Genomic DNA, 22,678 nt, shown 5'->3' with positions numbered 1-22,678 from the left:
TGCTACCGGGCCAAGTTCAAGGTTCTAGTCTTGGTGTACAAAGCCCTCTACAGCTTGGGACCAGGATACCTGAAAGACCATCTTATCCCTTCTATACCCAGCGGATCACTGCGCTCTGCAGGTGAGGGCCTCCTGTGGATACCATCTTATCAGGAAGTCTGTTCCGCACAACATAGGAAACAGAGTGTTAGTGTTGTGGCACCAACCCTGTGGAATTCCCTCTCACATCTCTGTTATCTTTTCCGTACCTATTGAAGACCTTCCTCTTTCAACAAGCCTTTTAAGTAGAGACTTTAATCCCAGTCTGCATATGTGTTGGAACTGTTTTTTTGTTTTTTTTAAAAAAATATGTTTTTATTGGCTTATCACTTGTGTGTTTGCTGCCTTGGGCTCTTTTGGTAGGAAAGTCAGGATGTAAATTCAATAAATATTGAATATTCTGGTTCAATGGGATCGGTTTCAGCCTCTTCCTTCTGAGGAAGTGGACAAGGTGCTCTCTTCTGTGAAGCCAACCACCTGTCTACTGGATCCTTGCCCATCATGGCTCATTATGAGCTGTAAAGAGAGACGGAACGAAAGGATCAAGGCAGTGGTAAATGCATCCTTGGAAGAGGGTGCATTGCCATCAGCCCTCAAGGAGGCAGTAATAAAGCCTATTCTGAAAAAGCCCTCCTTGGATCCACAAGAACTAAATAATTTTCGTCCAGTCTCCAATTTACCATTCTTGGGCAAGGTGATTGAGTGAGCGGTGGCCAAACAGTTACAGACACACTTGGATGAAGCAGATTATTTAGATCCATTCCAATCGGGCTTCAGGACTGGACATGGAACTGAAACAGCCTTGGTCGCCCTGGTGGATGATATGAGGAGGGCATTGGATAGAGGAGAATATACCTTCCTCATCCTCCTGGATCTCTCAGCGGCTTTTGATACCGTTGACCACGGTATCCTTTTAGATCGCCTGGAGGGATTAGGAATAGGGGGCACTGTTTTACAGTGGCTCTGTTCCTATATCTCAGACAGGCACCAACGGGTGGCATTGGGGGATGAGGTTTCAGACCCTTGGCCTCTCAATTGTGGAGTGCCACAGGGTTCTATCCTCTCCCCCATGCTATTCAACATCTATGTAAAGCCGCTGGGGGCTATCATCAGGAGGTTTGGGCTGCAGTGTCACCAATATGCGGATGATACTCAGCTCTACCTCTCGTTTAAATCTTCACCAGAGTTGGCTGTAGATACCGTGTCCAAGTGCCTGGAGGCCGTAAGTGGATGGATGGGACGGAATAGGCTGAAGCTGAACCCTGATAAGACTGAGGTGTTACTCGTGGGAGATAAGAAAAGGCTGGGAGATATAAACCTGGTGTTTAATGGGGTAAGATTGCCCCTGAAGGACCAGGTCTGCAGCCTCGGGGTCATTCTTGACTCACAGCTGTCTATGGAGGCTCAAGTATCAGCAGTGAGCCGGGCAGCTTGGTATCAACTCCATCTGATACGGAGGCTGCAACCCTACCTTCCTGTCCATCTTCTCCCACGAGTGATACATGCCCTGGTCTCCCCTCGCTTAGACTACTGTTATGCGCTCTACGTGAGGCTGCCCTTGAAAACGGTCCGGAAACTACAGCTGGTACAGAATGCGGCGGCACGTTTGATAAAGAACAGCCATCGCCGTGATCATATCACTCCAGGATTAATAGATCTTCACTGGTTACCAGTTGTTTACTGGGCCCAATTCAAAGTGCTGGTATTAACCTTTAAAGCCCTATACGATTTCGGCCCAGTTTATCTGAAGGAGCGCCTCCAGCATCACCAATTATGCCGCCTGACAAGATCAGCCATACAAGACCTTCTCTCGGTCCCACCAGTTAAAACAGCTAGGCTGGTGCGGACCAGAGAGAGGTCATTTTCGATTGTGGCCCCCACCCTCTGGAACTCCCTTCCTTTAGACCTCCACCATGCCCCCTCCTTGATGGCTTTCCGCTGATCCTTGAAGACCTGGCTGTTCAGGCAGGCCTATGGGGTTTCTGGGGTGGGTTAGTTTTTAATGCTGCCGATTACATGTAAGAGTGGGTAGCTTAATTATTGAATGTTGTTGTTATGGTTTTATATTGTATTTTACCCTGTTATTGTACGTCGCCTAGAGTGGCCGTTAATTCAGCCAGATAGGCGACTCAAAAATAAAATTTTATTATTATTATTATAAATAGATAAATAGATATAAATTTAAATAATAAAGTCATCAGAGGGGCTTACTCAGCCAGAAGCCAGAAGCTGTGGGCAGTCTCTCCCATATTTGACATCACATGGGCCTTCAGGTCATCCATGGCTTGATCAAATGCGCCGGGCTAAAAATGAAAACAAACCAAGGGAGCTGATCTTAGGGAGGCAGCTGCAGAGGAAAACAATGCGACAGCAAGGCGCTGATATTGCCTGGTCTCTCTGCCTGCCCACTTCCCTGCCCCTTGTCAAGACCATTGTGGGTAAGCCTAAAGCAGCCGCCCTGGGCGAGGACTCCAGACCTGGCAGGCTGCATCCATCTCTGAGGGAAGGCCCCTCTCCTGACTTCAGTTTGAAGAAGGCCAAGTGGACTCTGGTGCAGGGTAGCCCATGGCTCCTGTCTGCAATTCTCACCGCTCCAGGTTGGCATTAGAAGAATCATAGAACCATAGAATAGTAGAGTTGGAAGGGGCCTCTAAGGCCATCAAGTCCAACCCCCTGCTCAATGCAGGAGTCCAAATCAAAGCATTCCCGACAGATGGCTGTCCAGCTGCCTCTTGAAGGCCTCCAGTGTCAGAGAGCCCACTACCTCTCTAGGTAATCGGTTCCATTGTCGTATGGCTTTAACAGGTAAGAAGTTTTTTCTGATGTCCAGTCAAAATCTGGCTTCCTGCAACTGGAGCCCATTATTCCATGCCCTGCACTCTGGGACGATCGAGAAGAGATCCCAGCCCTCCTCTGTGTGACAACCTTTCATGTACTTGATTAGGTCAGGAGCAGCCAAGATGGTGCCCTCCCAATGTCATTGGACTACAAATCTCATCAGCCCCAGCCAGCATGGCCAACGATGAAGGCTAATGGGACTTGGAGCCCAACACCTTCTGGAGGGCACTACATTGGGTGCTGTACAAAGTGTGGATATCAAGTTTCAAGTTTATGAAGTTGAATTGCAGGGCCGGAGGCCAACGCAAGTAATACAGTAAAAATACAATACAAACATGATATAAATACAATAATTTATAATCAAACAAGGGGAATTAAAAACGTGCCTAGATGATATTTGTTGAGGCGATGTGATTTGCCCGAAGTTTTCTGGCTGCTATTCTAAAAAGGGATACATTATGGGTTACTTCTCGGATATGGTCAGCCATTAAGAAAATAATTTTTTCATCAGGTGAGCTAAGCCAGGGAATGTCTAGCCATTTCTTAAGGAATCTAGATCTTGGTTGGATATATATTGGGCAACAGAGCAATACATGAGGGAGGTCCTCCAGTGTTGGAGAACCACAGACGCAAACCCTTTGATCCTTAGGGACACCAGCTAATCGACCTTCCCTATCAGCATTTGGTAGGGGGGAAAAGCGTAAGGCTGTAAAAGCCTGTCGAAGAGCAGAGGGTATAGGTTGTGTGAGGTACGTAGCGCATTGAGGGACGAATTTAAAACGCCAGAACCAAGGAGAAACCTTTGAGTTGGTAAGAGTTAGCATATCTAATTTCAGGGAGTAAAGAAATATACGTTCACGTAAAGATTTGTTGTTTAGGTCTGAGTTAAACTCCAATGCTGAGAGATGGTATGTAGCTAACAAGTTATTTAGCTTAGAGCTCCATAGGGCAAAAGCAAAAGAGTGTTTAAGGCACAGCTGAAGTAATGCCCTAGACTGAGGCTCTTTAGTAGATCTTAGAAACTTCAAAAGAGTGAAATGTATATGTGCTATAAGGGGAGGGGAGCCAGTCTCAGCTCGTATCATTGCTGCTGAGGTACCCATCGGGAGAGATAGTAAGCGCCTGAGAAAACTGTTTTGTATAGTTTCTAGGGCTTTAACAATGTGGTTATCCCAACCCCAAACTGAGGCTCCATATAAGATCTGTGGGATCACCTTGGCATTATAAATTTTTAATGCTGGGTGGATCTGATTGCCACCCATAGTGCGAAAAATTTTTAGTATTGACCCTGCTGTCTTAGACGCGAGCAGTTTAGTATATTGTCGATGGTATTGCCAAGAGAGGGTGTCCGAAAAGTAAATTCCTAGATATTTGAATTCACGAGGTTGCTCTAGCTGATGTTCAGCTATATGCCAACGATGGCCTTGGAATTTCTTCCCAAATACTAAAACTTTGGTTTTAGCGTAGTTTATGTTCAAGTTTTCCTTTGAACAATAGGTCTGTAGAGATCTCAATAACTTTCTAAGTCCGATAGGGACTAAGGAAAGGAGGACCATGTCATCGGCGTAAAGAAGTGTCGAAACTTTCCTTTGGCCAATAGAGGGGGGGGAAATTGAGGTCCTGATAAGAAAGGGATAATATCATTTAAAAACAGGTTAAAAAGCAGGGGGGCTAACAAGCAACCTTGCTTAACACCTCTCTCTACCTCGATCGGGTCGGTGAGGGCTCCAGAAAAGGGAATTCTTACCAGTGCAAATGTATTGACATATAGAATACGAATTAAATATAGAAGGCGGGGGTCAATGTTCAGTTTGTACAGCTTGTGCCACAGAGCGTTCCTGTCAATCGAATCGAACGCTGCGGCCAGGTCAACAAATGCTGCGTATAAATGTCGGGTGGGACCGGCGATGGACTGTTTTGCCAAAAAATGGAGAGTTAGGCAGTGATCGATCGGGGAGGAGCCTTTACAGAAGCCTACCTGCTCTGGGTGAATGATCTGTTGTGTCAGAGCCCAGTCTTCTAATTTAATTAAAAGAAATTTGGCGTAGAGTTTAGAAACTACGTTCAGCAGGCTGATTGGCCGGAAGTTGGCAGGGTTAGAGGGATCGCCCTTTTTATAAATAGGGATGATGATGTTACATCTCCAGCCCTCGGTGTGGATATGATGCAGTCCATTCTCAGCAGGGCAGAGGGCTCCCCCCAAGGTGTGTGTGTGTGATGGGGAGTGTCCTCACCTCTCAATCCTTCCTTCTAGGAACATAGGAGGATGCCTTGTACTGAGTCAGTCCACTGGCGCATCTTCCCCAGTATTCCCTATACTGACTGGCAGCAGCTCTCCAAGGTTTCAAACAAGGAGTCTCTCCCAGCATTACCAAGTCTGACTCACCACAAGGCAGATTCCTACGTTCCACGCTGGAACTGATCCCCCACCCCTGCCTTCACTGCATAGCGAAGATCCCAAGAATGCACTCCAGCTTTGAAAAATTAAAACACAGAAGATCATGAGAAGATTGTTAAATGCCCCCCCAAGAAAGACCATGCACCATGTCCCACCTCTGTAACAGAGGGGTCTTTCTGGTCTCTGCCTTCTTTTACATGCTCCCACCCCCACCCCAAAACAAAAAGGTGATTGCATTTGGGTTGACTCACCCTTGTGGCAAAATACTTCCTTGAATCGTAGGGGTCAGCGTAAGGTCGTGGGTAGAGCATGGTCTTGGAAGCAGAGGGTGGAGCAGTTGTAGAGTTTGGTCCTGAGGCACTTCCAGCATCAGAATTCTCTTTGTTTGACTCTTCCAGCTCCTTCCGCATTTCGACAGTCTGGAACTCCTGGTAGTTTCCACTACCTGACATTTTGACAGCCTTGAAGCCAAGCAAAGGCATCCCAAAGGGTTAATGCAGTGGCCTCTCCTGGACCTCACCTTGAGCACCTTTTCATCTATTTCTCTAGTAGAGGCAAAGGGACGTTTAAAGCCATAAGGGGAAGGAGAGAAGGAAACTCCCCTCACCTCTGCCTGCCAGCGATGGTCAAGTCTGTCCAGTTTTGGAGTTACACTTTCTGTATTATTGGCAGAACCCATACATAATTTCTCAATTAGAAGTACTGACTTTTTAAAAAACCACAGTCTAAAATTTGGAACGTTCATTTTCAGGTGTGCGCTTTTTAACTGTGAAATGTAGTATTCAGGGATGCTTACATCTTTTGGAAACATCATGAATTAACTTCTCACTCCTCTCTCTGAGGTGGAGGAGAGTGGCTGCCATCAGCCCCAGCCCCGCCCCATCGAACCCTGAAAAAGTCTTTTGTCTAAATCAAGGATGGGGTACCCTGTGGCTCTCCAGATGTTGCAGGGCTCCAACTCTCCATCACCTGGCATCTTCACACGGGGCTGGGGCAGACCCCCTCTCTGAAACCCTACGGCACCCTTTGCCAGCCAGCTTGGGGTGCCTCGAAGAGTATTGGACGACAACTTCTTGCTGATGGGAGTTACAGTCCAAAACGTCAAGAGGGCCTTTCAACAAAAGTATCGTTCCCAAGATTCCTTGTGGCGAGCCAATCCCTGCCAACCCACTTTGTACCGTACAAACCCTCACCTCTCCCCATCTCCCCCCCCAATATATTACAACATTACAGTATGGGTCACACATACATTCAGCACTGCCTTGGCCCCTTTTTTCTTCCAAGGAGAATCCCAGACCCTCTCCCCCCCCCCCGATTCCCTCTGCCTCTGTGCGGCTCAAGACCACCACCACCACCCCGGCAACTCTCAAAGCCTGCTCCAAATTGCTTGGGCAGAGCTGCGACATGCAAAAATGCAGCACTGAGCAAACAGGAGCCTGGCTGTGTGTTGTGGCAACGGCGGGAAGGCAACAAGAAAGGCAAGGCGAGTGCGAAGCCAAGGCCAGCCCGCAAGCTCAGACTCACAGGTGGAGGCCAAGAATAGAGCGGCTGCCTTTACATAAGAGGGGGAAGGAAGAGCAGAATTAAGCGGGGGGGGTGAGGTTGCAGTGGACAGGCAGTGTCTTGCTAAAGGCAACGGTGACCGTTTTGAAACCCTCCAAACTGAGCCAGCAGTCAGAACTGCAAGAGGACCAGTAACCGGTAACCGAAACCTGGCACAAAACCACCCACAACGCCCTTTGGAACATGCATAAGCTGAATTAGGTTTCCTCGGAAATAATCATCGCAATTTTTTCTTCTTAAACCACACAAGGTCCTAGTCCACTTGAGTGCAGAGAAACACTAAACAGCAGAGACGGGGATCCTCCGGCCCATGGGCCAAATCAGTTTAAACTCCACCCAGGAGCAATCCAATCCCTGCTGAAAGTAGCGAGGGTTGCATTCAGTGCTGAATTTAGACAGCCCTGCTGCTTTAGGTGGACAAGGGTCCCAATGGCCACTAGCCATGATGGCTATGCTCTGCCTCCATAGTTGGAGGCGGGATGCTTCCAAATACCAGATACTGCAGGAGAGGAGAGTTGCTGTTGCGCTCAGGTCCTGCCTGTGGGATTCCCGTTGAGGCATCTGGTTGGCCGCTGTGAGAACAGGAGGCTGGACTAGATGAGCTCCCTTTGGCCTGCCCTAGCAGCAGGGCTCCTCTTACGCCCCCAGTGGGCTCACAACCACCTGGTGCCATGCGATGGCGGGTGACGGACTGGGGGGGGGGAGACTCACCCACCTGTCAAAAGTGACCTGGAGAGGGGTGGCTGCTTGTTGATCCTGCCTTTTTTGTCAGACAAAAAGAGATTCCCCAGCCCTGCTAAACGGGACAGACTCTGAAACACGAGGAGGTGGTAGGGGGCAGGGAGAGGAGGGTGGCACGGCCCCTTTGGATGCAGGGGCTGTTATTACAATAAGAGGCCAGAAAACAGTCGTATTCTGGACCTTCACACTCCATCAAACCCTCTCCCTCTAGACAAGGGATGGGGAAACGTGGGTCCCTCCAGATGTTGCTGGACTCTAGCTGCCAGCAGCCTGCATGGCCATCGCTGAGGGATGATTGCTGGGAGCTGGGAGTCCAGTAGCATTGAGGGCCATAGATTTCCCCGTGCTTATTTTATTTGCTTATAAGATTGCCTCCCCGCCCTTCACCACAAGGTCCCAAGGTGGTTTGCAATAATATAATATCATTATAAAAAATCAGGTAAGACACTTAAAATGGATTAAAAACCGTTCCAGCTGGAACAGAAGGGTATAAATTCAGCAGAAGTGTGGGTCCCACAAAACAAACACCTTAACTGTCAAAGGCCAGGGTGAAGAGGATTGAAGATAGCCTTGTTCAGGGCATGATGGGATATGTGTGGGGAAGAATAAGGCAATTAGTCCCCTCCAGGAAGGTCATACTTGTATGTGATTTTAAGGTGCATCTTTGCAGGAGAGCAAACAGGAAATTCAGTGGCCGGGGGCAGGCGTCAGTGTTAAGGAAACAGTGGGGAGGAAAAAGACAGAAATAGAAACGGGGAGAACCCTCATCGTTTGCCAGATCAATGATTAACGGACCAACGGTTGCTCAACGCTCCTGAAACGATTCCCGGGAACTAGCTCTGAAAAAGAGCAAGCAATGAGCCCTGCCAGTTGGGCAGAGCAGGAAGTTGCAGTGGCAGGAAGTAGCTGTGGGGCAAAGGTCTCTGGGGTGGGGGAGATGACTGAAGGAACCTGGCCAGGGTGGCACAGGGAGGCAGGAGGGCAAGAACCAAGGATCAAAGCAACTCTCCGCCAATCAGCGCCTCCCACTTGGGGAGAGCAAACCACGCACAGCAACTCACACAGAGGTGCGGCAGGCCGATCTGCCAAGTCTGGATCCCAAGGTGAAGCTGCCAGCCCTGAGGGAGAAGGCCAACTGGAAGGCGGCAAAGTGAGAGCACAGGACTGTATAGGCACAGCGGGCAGCCTCTCCTGCAAGATGGTTACTTTGGGGGAGGGGTGGGGGATTTATTACCAACAAGCTATTCATGCACAGTTCAGCCGCCCTACAATTTGATAATTACTAGTATTAATACTGCCAGATTTATTTATTTTTTGTAAATGGAGGAGGGTACAACAGGCAATGCCAAGTGATTTTAAAACAGCCATCCCCAACTCGGCACCCTCTGGAGGTTTTTAGGCTACCAATCTCATCAGCTCCAGCCAGCAAGGCTTGAAAAGCAACGCCAGACAACCCCTGCCAGCCTTCAGGGTCTGCCCCTTTCCACTCAGCTGCCCAGAGGCCGAGATTCTTGTCCTGCATGTGACCTGTGGGCTGCGCGCTCCCGGCCCAGGCCTTAGACCCATCCAGCTGCAGGGGAGAACAAGAGGCGACTGTTTCTGCTACTGCTGCCACCGCCCACGGAAGGACAAAATTGTAGCTGGCGTCGTCCACCGCCGCTCAAAGAGGCCTCAGCCTCTTTGTGTCCTTCCCCTTTGTTTTTCTCCACTCCCCTTTTTAAACGGGATCCCAGGTCAATTTTCAGCCAGCTTCCACAGCCGCCTTGGCTCGGGGCTGCCTCTGCAAGCTCACGTTCCTGCTCAGGCCCCACAAAGCCGGGTCAAGAGTTTTGTCACCAGAGAAATGGACGCAGCACGTGGAAGCAATGAAAGGCTTTCCAAGTCAGGCTCCAGGCTGGACAGGTGGTTTGAGGGTGGGGCGAGAAGAGGCACTGAGGAGATCTGGAGCCTTCTGGGGGCACAGCACGAGGCCCGTCGAATCCAGCAGAACTGACACCTCCAAAATTCTCTAGAAGAAGAGGCTAGAGCCCTCCTCACCCCGCTCTTGCCCCCTACCCCCAGCAATCCACTTTCAGAGGTACTCTAACTCTGAACATTATTTGTTTATTGACAGATTATTGCATTTATATCCCACCTTTCTCCCCAAGGAGCTCAAGGTGGCATACATGGTTCTTCCCCCCTTCCCCATCTTATCCTCACAACAGCCCTGTGAGGTGGGTTAGGCTGAGAGACAAGTGAGTGACCCAAGGTGGGTCGGTCAATAATTTTATTACAATCATAAGACGTGTTCAGATTAAAATATGGAGCACAAACAACAGTGCACAGAAGATACCATTTCTCTAATTTAGCTAATACAGCCTGGGCCAAGATCACTCACTGAGCGTTCATGGCTGAGTGAGGATTTGAACCCAAAGCCAACACTCCAGCCGCTATACCGCAACTGACCTATGCATCATACATGCCACGACAGAGCCAATGTTTCAGATTGGTTAGAGCTAAAGAGAGTTTATGTTCTGCAGCAAAGGTACACACATCTTCCTCCTGCTCTCTAAAAAGATTAGATAAATAGACAGACAGACAGACAGACAACAACTTAATGGAGGTTGGTCAGGAGAGAATCCTGATAAACTTCACTCCAAAAAAAGCCCTCTGACAGTGAAATTCACCAGGAATCTCTCTCCTGCAAGATTCACCATAAGGAACATGATCAGCACCCTTTGATCCACAAAAACTTCCTTCCCAGGTCGAAAACAACTTTTATCCCACAGTTGAGATCTTAGCATCTTGCAACAGGAGAGGATTAGTCAAGCTAGCATTAAGCAAATCAAAGTGTACGCGCTGTTCCTGAAATTTTAGTAAGGAGTGAGCGCTGTTAAGAGGAAGAGTGTGGATTTCAGTTTTTCAAAGTTCTGGTGGCTCAGGGCAGTAAAATAAGCCACAGCAAGAACATCTCACACACATATACACACGCACACCCCACACACACTGTGTGCGGAAATACACACTGAATGACTGGCAATCCCCAACGCTCACCCCCACGGCTGATTTAACATTACAAGGAGGGGGGAACAGAGAAGGCAAAGAGCTAAGGAAAGAGGTGCAAATTACAGCAATATTTGCCAACCGGGTGCCCCCCAGATGTTTTGGACTGCAACTCCCATCAGCCCCACAAGCAAGGCGCAAAGGCCCTCCCCAGCCTCCAATATATCCTGAGGTACACTGCCTCAGAACATGGAGGATCCATTCAGCTAACATACTGTGGCATCTGAGCAGCAAATTGCCCAAAAGGTGTAGCCCACTCTGTGGCTTGTATCCAATGTTAGACCTGTTCAGAAGTAGACACACTGAAATTAATTGACATGGCTCACTTGGGTCCATCAGTTTCAGCAGGTTTACTCCAAGTAAAACACAGCTGGAAACAGCCCTCTGTTTTATTTTAAAGATCACTTACTGTGGATTTGGGTTTTAATTTTGATTAATGACTTGGATGAGGAGGTGCAGGGAATGCTTATCAAATTTGCAGATGATACAAAATTGAGAGGGATAGCTAATAACCTGGAGGACTGAAACAAAACTCAAAGGGATCTTGATAGGCTGGAGCATTGGGCTGAAAACAAGAGAATGACATTTAACAGGGATAAGTGCAAAGTTCCACACCTAGGAAAAAGAAACCAAATGCACAGTTATAAGATGAGGGATACTTGGCTCAGCAATACAACATGCGAGAAGGAACTTGGGATTGTTGTTGATCACAAGCTGAACATGAGCCAACAGTGCAATGTGGCTGCAAAAAAGGCAAATGCAATTTTAGGCTGCATTAAAAGAAATAGTTTCCAAATCAAGTGAAGTACTAGTTCCCCTCTTTTCGGCACTGCTTAGGCCTCAGTTTGAGTACTGCGTCCAGTTCTGGGCACCACACTTTAAGAAGGATGCAGACAAACTGGAACAGGTTCAGAGAAGGGCAATGAGGATGATCAGGGGACTAGAAACAAAGCCCTATGAGGAGAGACTCAAAGAACTGGGCATGTTTAGCCTTGAGAAGAGAAGACTGAGGGGATAATGTTAGTATTCTTCAAGTACATGAAAGGCTGCCAAGGAGGGCCAAGAATAATGGGCTCAAGTTGCAGAAAGACCGATTTTGACTGAACATCAGGAAAAACTTCCTAACTGTTAGAGCAGTACAACAATAGAACCAATTACCTAAGATTTGGATTCCTGCATGGAGCAGGGGGTTGGACTTGATGGCCTTTTAGGCTCCTTCCAGGTATACTATTCTATGATTCTAGTTGTGTTGGTTTTACCTGCTCATGTTTGGAACTCGCTGCCTACTAGCATCAGGCAGGTGCCTTCACTATGCTCTTTCCAGTGCCTCATTAAAAAATTTTGTTTAGGCAAGCCTACCTAAGGTGGCATATGCTTTAATCTCTCTTTAGTTTATTGTTGATTATAATTACTTTTTGAATGTTTTTAAATACCTGTTTCTAATGGTCTTTTACTTTTGATGTTCAATCAATCAATCAATCGATTGATTGATACTTTTGATGTTGTATTTTATGCTTTTTGTAAACCACTTTGAGGTTTTATTACAATCAAGCGGTATCTAAGTTTTGTTAAATAAAAATAAATGTTATTTTATTTAGTAAGATTTACAAACCGCTTAGCCAAAGAGCTCTCTAAGTGATGTGCATAGTAAAATTGTAGTAGATTAAAAACAATGACAATGCACAGTTGAAATCCACAAAACCATTAAAAAAACAAATATACTAAAATAATGACACACTAAAAACACAGATAAAAATCAGTAAAAACAAATATTGGTTAACTATATGTCGTAACTGACTTGAAGGCACATAACTACAACAAATATGTCTGGGTAGGCTTGCCAAAACATTTTTTTAAAAAAATCAGCAGGCATCTATTTAGTAGATTTTTTAAATTTGTGATTTGTATGAATTGACTGTGTTTTTAATTGTATTGGATCCCGCCCTGAGACTGGCTGCGATAAAGGGCGGGTTAGAGATTTCCTAAATAAATAAATACAGATTATTTATAGCGTGAATTGGTGCACCACAAAACCTAGAAAACGCCTCTCTTTGGAAGGACCCTTAATTTTGCTTCCCTGGACAGAAAAAGCTGAGACAGGCATATTTCAGAGGCAACCCCCCCCCAAACATACACCCCCCCCCCAGACAAGCAGGCCAAAGGGAATCTGAAGCTACTTGGAGAGATAACTGCCAGTTTCTGACCAGGCAAAGCTTGCAAGCATTAATCTTTTTACAGTGGTTGTAAAATTTTAACATGTCAGATCAACAACAGAGAGGCGCTCACTCGCTCTTTCACAGCCGGCCCAGACGCCACAGTAAATGTGAACAAGATGCGAAACTCAGAATCTTCTTCCCCCCTCCTCTCTTTCTCTCTCTCTCTCACACACACACATTTGGGGAAATGTCTTTAACATGCTCACCAAAATTTACATGTACAAATCAAAGTAAAATATATAAGAAGTGTTTTAAGGGGGATGGGAGATTTTTCCCACTTGTGCACACTGGGATGCATCCAAATTTAGTTCTGCTCATAGAAGACCCACTGAAACTGAGGGACCTAAGTTAATCATTCCCATTAATTTCAGTGGTTCTACTCTGAGTACAACCAGCGTTGGATACAACCCACTGTGAGTTTTTGTGCGTGTGTGTGAGAGAGAAAGGCACCTTGAGGACTAGTGTGGCTGAAAGGAAGCCTAGACCCTTGGAGAGAGCATGTCTGTTTCACTAGGCAAACACACATAACCACCCTTCTTGTTTGCCTCTCTCTTTGTTTCTGAAAGCGGAAAGGAAAATTACAAGTAATTTTAAACATGAAAACCAGGAACCTGCCTCACACTTTTTCTACAACAGCAAGACAGAAATGCGTAAAGATCACAATGTGAAAGCCAGCAACTGGGCCTCGCAGCGGACCCTCTCACACACTTGGTCACGGCTGCTAATCTCCGAAGAGGATGCGGCAGAACCTGTTCCTGATAACCACAAGCGTTTATCTCCCCGTTCCAGGAGAGGAAAGGGTGGGTACCCCACAGCTGGTCGTAAGCAAAGGGATTTGCACTCCCTGTTCCTCTACTATCAGGACCTCACCAAGCCACTAGAGGAGGAACACTTTGCAACTTAATCACTCTGCCCTCCTCTGCAGGCGCCTTGGTCTAAGTATCTTATCTGTACAACAAACCTGATTTTAAAAAAATATGTTTTAAGTCAATGGTCAGAATCTCCTAAAACTGTGGCTATGCTACTATAGAATATATCAACTAGCCGTGTCAGGCAGATTTGCCTTTTGAAGTTGCCTGGCTGCTGGATCAGTCCAAAGGGGGCCAACATAGTCCAGCTTCCTGTTCTCTGTGGCCAACCAGATGCCTCGATGGGAAGCCTGCAAGCAACACCAATTCTCCCTGCCTGCGATTCCCAGCAACTGGTATTCAGAGCGCACAGATTGGTAGCCTTATCGCCCACAAATTTGCCTAATCCCCTTTTAAAGCCATTTGAGTTAGTGGCCATCCCTAAAACTTATTTTATTTGTTTATCACATTTATACCCCGCCTTTCTTTTTCACGATAAAAACTCAAGGCGCCTTCCATATGGTTCCCAGGCGGTCTCCCATCCAGGCACTGACCAGACCTGACCTTCAGCAGGGAGCTGGCCTCATATGCCTTCAGACCACAGCCTGGGACTTGTGAGAGCAAATTCCATAGTTTTAACTATCTGCCTTGCGTGAAGAAGCCCCTCATTTTGCCTGCCCCAAATCTCCCACCAACCAGTTTCAACATTCAGCTTTTGAAGTCAGGCGTTACAAAGAAAGACACAAAAGGGTCACATACTGTGTTTGTTATAATGCCTTCTTGATCCTGTTCCATTCCCCCACCCAGATATCAAGATCTCCCTCTGCAAGCACGTGGGCAAAGAACTCACTTATCAAGTCAAGTTTCTAACACATTAGGATCGCAAAAGGCACCACAATTTAGGGCTACCGCAGTCCTCTAGCTTCATAACCTGGTCCACGAATCAGTCCTCTGCCTTTGAAGTTCTGCAGCAGAGTTTATCCACTACTTTTGGAATTGCGTAGAGGAGTTTATCAAGTAACTATTATTACTGTTATTATCACTATTTATTTAGATGCTATTTTAAGCCCCCAGGCCCCCAACTAGTACATTAAAAACATTCAAGAGCAGTTGTATGGGATCGGACCATAGATCCAGTATGGGGAGCCTTTGGCCCTTCAGATGCTGTTGAACTACAACTCCCATAAGCCCCAGCAAGTATGGTCAATGGTAAAATTCAGCAACATCTGGAGGGCCAAAGGTTACCCCCAGCACCTGTCAAAGATCCATCAAGTCCAGCAACTGAGTCCCAAGGCTGGGTGCCTGTGGACTCCAACAAAATAAGATATGAAGGCGATTCCCATCCTGGTATTTGTCACCTAATGCCTGACACTCAAAGAGGAAGACTGCCTTGGAACATGGAAGCTCTTCTCCACGATCAAGGCTAATGTCTCCTTGCATTTTCCTAGCTCTACTTGAAAGCCATCTAGGCTAGTCCTCGGCGCCATGACCTAGGGCCCTGCACTCCCAAAGTTAATGGTGCGTTGCGCAAAGATGACATCTGTTTTTCTCCATCTGGCAGATCGCACTGGATGACCCTGAGTGCTATTGTTGTCGTAAAGGGAGAAAAATGTCTTGAGGTGGGGAAAAACCTGTCAGTGACCGAGGCTCTCATACGTCACTTGGTTACAGCTTTCTGTCCATCTTCCCCCATCTCAAATAGGCAGCTCTTGTTTGAGAGGTGCCAGAGGCCGGCAACTGCTGTTGGGAGAGGGGACAGCAAAGGCCTTGATTTCTTGAGCCAGGCAAGCCATCAAAGGGGAAGTCAAGAGGCAACTTTGGGAGCCCTGAAACACAGTAACTAACTGCAACTCATTTTGGGTCAAGGGTGCCCACTTGGAAGGGCCTCCTTAAAAGGCACAACGCTAGCAAATGTCCTGGGATGAAGATGCAAGAGGAAACCAGTGCCGCCAGGACTGGATTCCTGAAATAGGTACAAATAATAAAAAGAGCCACAGTTCAAGGCCGCGGGCAGAAGGAGCATTTGTTACTGGGCTGTGTTCTGGGGTTTCAACGCTGCACTGTCCGCACAAGCCATGCTTAGGGCTGTAGCTGAGAGCTCAGGGGCAGAACCCCTGCTTTGCATGCAGAAGGTCCTGGGTTCAATTCCCAATGGCATCTCCAGGTAGGGCTGGTAAACACCTCCTTGCCTGAAACTCTGGAGGGCCGCTGCCTGTCAGTGCAGACAATACTGAGCTAGACAGAGCAATGGCATAATTCAATATAAGGCACCTTCCTATGTTCCTACAGCAGTAATCCATTGATTCAGAACTTGTGCTAGAATCTTACTTTAGTTTTTAGAAGAAGGGACTGCAGCTCGTAATAGTGCACCTTAATCCGAGAGAGCGTCTCCAGGTAGGCTTGGAAATTCGCCTCCCTGAAAAACTGGAGAGCAGCTGCCAGTTGTGTTGATAATACTGAGCTAAGGTAGACCAATGGCCTGATTTGGTATACAGGAGCCTCTTATGCTTTTATGTTCTCAGGGCAAGGCCCTGGAGATGCCAAGTGTGTTTGCTTCTTCTCGGCAGGGCCCAGGAGCTTTCAACAGCCTCACAGCAGGCAGAAATTCAACATGTGTAGCTTCCCCCCAGCACAGAGATATAGCAATGGCGAACACTACATCTGCTGAATTGCAGTATCTGCTGAAGTTGGGGTGGGGAGGAAGAGATGGAAGTGAAACCCCCCATCCCTGGTAGTGGGGCTGATAAGTGCACCTAAAGTTGTCTTTAGAGGCCTACAGCATTTCACTTGCTTCTCCTAGACATTAATCTCAGAAGGCAAAATTCCACTGGCTAATTATTTAACGTGATTGCTCAATTAAAACAAAACAAAAAACAGAACTTCAGCCATTCTAGGAAAGGGCTCCCAGCACACACAAACAGCAATCCTCTCCCTGGATACATCTTGATGCAGACCTCAGCAACACACAGATATCTGCTGCCAGTTACTGACAAATTAATATGCCTGTGCCCCATTTCCGTCCCCCTCCCGAAACAACGGAAAAGCTGCAATGTCAGAGACCAGAGTCTGCTGTTCTGCAGAAGGCAAGAGGCAGAGGCAGAGGCAGAGAGAGAGAGAGAGAGAGAGAGAGAGAGAGAGAGAGAGAGAGAGAGAGAGAGAGAGAGAGAGAGAGAGAGAGCTGGCACACAACATCCTGATTTATCATGAACAGTGACTTTTAATAAAGTCTCATTCTGAGCTTCTTACTGGCAAAAAGACAAAGCAAGCTTATATTCCTGAGCAACACATTTTTTTTGTTCTTCACAAAAGCTCATTCTTTTTGGTATGGTATCCCTTGCCATCTTCATAAGTATCTTAGAACAAGTGACAAGACACCTTCTATTTGAAGCTGGAGGTGCCCAAAATGCTGTGTACAGGACTCTCTTTCCTTCCTAACCAGGATAGACTAGTTCTGTGAAAGCCAGAAGCTTGCTGGTTGCATTTTTGGATACTAGCTGATCCAACCGGGGGGGACGCGGACCTCTCTTGCACATTCAGTCTGTGGAATCAACAGCACTGCCAGGATTTTGAAGGAAATCACGGATGCAGATGGGACCCTACGATGAACTCTGGATTTTGGAATTTCTGCCTGTGGGGGTCCTTTCCTGCATGAAGCCTCAGGGGGACGGGACATGCCAGCTTCTGCTTCCTACCCCTTCCCTCTGCTGATTCCGTCATGACAGAAGTTTAGATTGCAACCTCCTGGGCGGGGGACCTGATCCCTTGTACTCCGTAAAGCACCAGGCACACCAAGGGCACGATATAAATAAAAGCAACCGCCGATTCTGTCACTAATGAATCTCCCAAGCAAGCATCGCAAGATTCACAAGGCTCCTTAAGAAGGATGTTTCAGAACACAACGGTGCTTGGAGAAGGGGGTCGGCCCAGTTCCTGCATCTGAAAGCAACACGCCTGCCAGGAAAGGCTCTTGGCCTCCCTTGTGTTCTCCAGGCAATCTCAAGAGACACCCGTCCAAAGGAGGAGGCCTCCTGTGCTGGCTAGCATGGGGGAAGTCCGCAGCTCAGTGGAGGAGGGTCTGCCTTGCATGCAGAAGGTTCAATCCCCCCACAGGGAAAATGTCTTGCCTGAAACCCTGGGGAGCGGCTGCCAGTCAGTGTAGACAATACTGGGTTAGATGGACCAGTGCGACTGATTCGGTATATGGTGGGTTCTTGGCTTCCTAAGCATTAAACGTCATCCGAAGCAGCTAACCCAGAACTTAAGAGCCTCAGAAGAGCCCTGCAGCTGGATCAGGCCGAAGGAGTTGCTACTTAGTCCAGCAACCTGTTCTCGCAGGGGCTAGCCAGATGCCCCAATGGGAAGAAGCTCACAAGCAGGACCGGAGCAAAACAGCAACACTCCCCACTTGCAATTCCCAGGAACTGGCAATCGACGGCATACAGCCGCCCCAAAGCTTGTTTTCCAGAGACTAGTGTTTTAATCGCCAAGGCTTTGTTTGAGGAAGAGGTTGAACTGATGGGGTTTTGCATGGGGGGGCATGGGGGGGAAGAACGGTATTAAAAGGCATCCCCGCTAAGGCTGGCAACGGTCCCATTGTTGTTCAGAGACCGCTCTGCAAGGCCCTGCAACTGTACAAGCTCATTTAGCTGACTTGGAACTTCTTGTGTAGCTATTCCCGGACAGTCGACAGCAGGAGCCCATCGCTCCGCTTCCCCACCCCTCGCACTGCAGGGGTGGAAGACCGTTTGAGAAGCAGGCTAGAAAAGGACCCCTGGAGTTATAGGTGCAGGGAGAGAGTTACAGGGCCCTCTTGTGAGTCCGGGAAAGGGCGTGTGCTGGGACGCAGTAAAGGGAAACCACAGTACCTTTTACCAAATCAAGTGGAAAACGGAAAGAACGAATGAAAGAAAGGGTGCGCGCTTCCCCCAGCACAGGAAATTAAGAGCACGGAAATAAGACAGGCAGACCAAACATAACTCAAATTAACAACAAGCCTGGATATTTGATATAGGGCTGAAGAACAGCCAGGCCAGCCCAGAAGAGAGAACTCCAAACCTGCTTAAAGGGGGTCAGGCAAGATGAGCCAAAAGGAGAAATAATTCTCTAAGATGCCAAACCTTATAACCAATGTTTAACTGTTGCATGATTATGCTTTAGATAAGCTATTGATAAAGGCCATTTGGCCAAAAAGTGTTGGGCAATTTGTCAAAATCAAGATTATTTTTTTGTATCTTTGAGAATTATTTCTCCTTTGGGCCCATCTATCATTGGATGCTTCCCATTTCTGGTGTGGTTTCAAAAAATTTGCAAGCAAAATTGCAAATTATTATCAGTCATAATGGGCAAATCATTTGCAAGCAAGATTACAAAACATTACTATTATTATTAACTGCCCACTCTTCACCCTTCCAGGGAACTCTGGGAATTGTAGCTCTGTGAGGGGTCATCTAACAACTCTCAGCACCCTTAACAAACTACAGTCCCCAGGATTCTTTGAGGGAAGCCATGACTGTTTAAAAGTGGTACGATAGCGCTTTAAATGTATCGTGCAGATGAGGCCTCAAGCATCAGGTCTGCTTAAGTTCTGGTCAACACACAGAGGAATCAGACTAGATCAGCCTAGGCTAGGGGTGGTGGCCCTCTTCCGGCCCAAGGGCCACATCCCTTCTGGGGGCCCTGTACCAGTTAAGGGGGGGCAGAGGCAAAAGGGACAGAGCAACAAGTGTAAATTTTATCTTTGTACAACTCACTAGTTCCCACGCGTACCTCTCTATTCAAACAAGCAAGAATCACTATCAGAGTGCAAGGGCACATTTCAGCCAGGCAAAGACATTAAAGGGGGCAGGTGCAAAGCAGGACTGTGGAAAGGTGTGGCCTAGGAAGAGGGGGTGTGGCTCCGGGAGAGTCTCCAGGGCCAGACAGAGAGAGACATGGAGGGCTATCTGTGGCCCTATGGTATACGCTAACCTGGTGTCCTCCAGATGTTTTGGATGACAAATCCCACCAGCCCCTGCCATGATCGCTTTAGGGACATAGGACGCTTCCCTACACCAGGTAAGTATTTGACCAGCTAGCCTAATATTGTCAGCTCTGCCTAGCAGTGGCCCTCCAGGGTCACAGGAAGGCTCTTTCCCATCACCTACTAGGCAATCCTTTTTAAGAAATGAAGATGCCAGGGATGGGATCAGGCACCTTCTGCGTATAAAGCCCGTGCTCTTCCCCTCGAGGAAGCCTCTCAGATGCCATCAGTAACCAACCTGCCCTCTGGATTGTTTTGGGGAAATGATAAATCCTCAAGCAACTGTCTGAGAGCAGGAAATAACCCTCCTCTTCTCTTGCCAGGGCTACAGTCCTGACCATGCTTCCGTGAGGTTAATCCCCAGGGCCCACTGGGCCTTCGACTGGGCTCCAAGCACAAACCTTTGGAACCACGCAGGTTACAGTCCAAAAAAGCACAGGGTTGTATTCAGCCAAATCCTACTCAGTGTAGACCCATCAACATTAATGAACCTCAGTCAGTCGTGCCTATTAACATCAAGGGCTCTACTCTGAGCAGAGCCAGCACTGAATGCCACCCATTGGTGCTTAGGCAGCTACAGCCCATTCAGCTAAGGCAGACTCACTCAGAAGCAGGATCGCTCAGGGGGAAAACTAAAATCGCCAAAGAGCGCTCCTGAGGAGGGGTTTGCTTGACAGCCACCCTTGGTAGCTCTCTCTCTCTTTTTGGTCAGGAGAAAAATCCTCCAGACCAGCCTTTGCCAACGTGGCGCCCTCCAGATGCTTTGGACTTACAGTTCCAGCCAGCAGAGTTTCATTCCAAAACATCTGGGAGGGCACCAGGTTGGCAAAGGCAAGTCGAGACAACACACGGCTGAGCAAACTCGCTTCCAAACTCCCCGTCACGAAGTCGCCTGTCTCAAACCCATTCCCCCTCTCTCCTGCCTCTTGACCCATCCCCAGGGCGCACGAATTTTCGCTGGGGCGGCGGCGGCACTTTCAACCGATCAGAGAATCCAGTTTCTTCTCCCTCCCCCCAAACAGGAATGGGGCGGAAGAGAGAATCATCAGAGGCTCGACTTCCCGGAGTATCCTCTACTCTTTTGGTTTTTTCTTTACCCGAGACGACTTCTGAAAAAGCTGGCAAAAAAGGTAGGAGGGAAGGAATCAACCGGTTTCCCCCTTGCCGTTCCCGGAGGCACCGCTGGGGCTGGCCGGCGGGAAGGAGAGGAAAAAGTGCGAGAGAGAGGGACAGAGAAGCCGCCCTCGATCGGTGCCTGGAACCAGAACGCAGCGGCCCAATCCGCATCAGCCCCCCGGGGGCCAACTTCCTCCCCGCCGCGGCCGGTACTCACAGCTGGTTGATGGCGTTCTGGGAGATGACGGCGTCGTCGGAGAAGTAGGGGATCATCGTGCACGGGGGGCGGCGGCGGCGGGATCATCGTGCACGGGGGGCGGCGGCGGCGGCAGCAGAGAGGGCAGGCCGGGGCAGCGGATGGGGAGCTGCTGCTGCCTCCGCCGCCGCCTTGCTGTCTCCACCGGAGACCGCGCAGGGTCATAGGGGGCTGCCCGGAGCCGGCCGGAGAGCGCGGCGCATGGCCAAGGCGGGCAGCGCCACGGCGCACGCCGGGAGTGGAAGGGCAAGAGGCGAGGCGGAGGCTATAGGCGCTGGCTGGCAAAGCTGCTTGTGCTCCGGCGCCGGCAGCGGCTTCTGGCGTCCCTGGAGCGCCCGCCCTCCTTCCCTCCCCGCGGGCCGGACGCGTCGCGCAGTGCGCAAGAGCAAGTCGGCCCAACCTCGCCCCGAGGTGGGGCGGGGCTCAGCGGGGGTCTCTCGCCGGCCACGAGGAGCAGGAGACGCCGGGCGCGGGCACCTGGCCGAGCCCGAGAGGCCCGACAGCGGAGGCGGCTTTCCTCCCCTCGGCTCTTGAAGGCGACAAAAGGCCGCGGCGTCCTCGGGAGCAAAAGTGTCGCCCGACTCTAAGGGGCGCGGCTGGGGCGCCCCCCGGAAGGGCCTGCCTGGGGTAGCGAGGACAGAGTGATAGCCCTCCTGGATCAGACCCCCGCCCCCAAGAGTCCCTACCCCAACGCATCCGCTTCCCCGCAGTGGCCAACCGCATGCGTTTGGGAAGCCCACGAGCAGCGCTGGTATGCAGAGGCAGCAGATGGGCACCGCGGCTACTAGCCACGGGGAGGGGGGGTAGTAGCCGCCGCCATGAATGAGTCTACCCCCCCCCGCTCAAAGCCGTCCAAGTGGCGGCCCCCGCTACATGCTGTGGGGAGCGCAATCCAGTCTAGGAGGATGATGATGCGCCATGTACGTTAAGCCCCCTCCCGGGTCAAAGGGCGGCGTTGCTTCACTGGCAGAGCCTCTGCTTTGCATACGAGAGGCGCTGCCTTCAACCCCCAAGGGCATCTCCAGGGAGGGCTGGGGATGTCCCGTCTGAAACCTTGGAGAGGCGCTGCCGGTCAGTGCAGACATCACGGAGCTAGATGGATCCATGGCCTGACCCGGCATAACGCGGCTTTCTAGGTTGGCTGCTCTGAATCTCCCACCATCCACTTTCATGTGATGACTCAGGTTTTTTGGGGGGAGGGGGGAGAGAACTTAATATCCCGCTACAAGCCGAGGTCACCCAGTGAAATTAACTAGCAGAGGCTTCAGAACAGGCAAAAAGGACTGATTTCTTCACACAGCTAGTTTACAGAACGCACTCCCAGAGAATGTGGCTTTAAAGGGGGATTAGGCAAATCCTTGAAGGAGGAGGAGTTGTAGTCTATAGGTGGCACAACACCTGTCACGAGCCTCCATGTGTAAAAGCAGTCTACCTTCTGGTAAGTTTGTTAGCCTCCTTGTGGGTTTCTTAGAAGTGGCTGGCTGCTGCTGTAAGCAAGTCCCTGGAATAGCTGGACCTTGCTCTGTCTTGAGACAGCGGCACTCCTCTTACCTTATGAGGACAGCGGGACAGCTGAGGGCCTCCAGCGCAGCCAGCAGGGCC

The 22,678-nt window shown here is 49.1% G+C and overlaps 1 protein-coding gene across 10 annotated transcripts in view; it reads right to left on the bottom strand.

Moving 5' to 3' along the window:
• LOC133364423 (kinetochore-associated protein NSL1 homolog) overlaps positions 1-21,976 on the bottom strand; it is a 61,719-nt gene extending 39,743 nt beyond the window's left edge. Inside the window, exons 1-3 of one of the 10 annotated variants that reach the window (XM_061584919.1) lie at positions 21,038-21,962; positions 5,527-5,736; positions 2,251-2,342 (exon numbers count right to left, since the gene is read on the bottom strand). In XM_061584919.1, coding sequence (XP_061440903.1) covers positions 2,251-2,342; positions 5,527-5,736; positions 21,038-21,241 — 506 coding nt within the window. In that variant the 5' untranslated portion in view covers positions 21,242-21,962. Of the gene's footprint in view, positions 1-2,250; positions 2,343-5,526; positions 5,737-6,201; positions 6,447-21,037 lie in introns of those variants that run through there. The other 9 variants (XM_061584920.1, XM_061584921.1, XM_061584923.1 and 6 more) reach the window with 9 other exon arrangements.
• Between the last annotated feature and the right edge of the window lie 702 nt (positions 21,977-22,678).

This window comes from Rhineura floridana, chromosome 9 (genome assembly GCF_030035675.1).
Source record: "Rhineura floridana isolate rRhiFlo1 chromosome 9, rRhiFlo1.hap2, whole genome shotgun sequence".
Classification (NCBI taxonomy): domain Eukaryota; kingdom Metazoa; phylum Chordata; class Lepidosauria; order Squamata; family Rhineuridae; genus Rhineura; species Rhineura floridana.
Note: the sequence above shows the minus strand (reverse complement) of the source record. Positions and strands in the feature narration are given on the sequence as shown.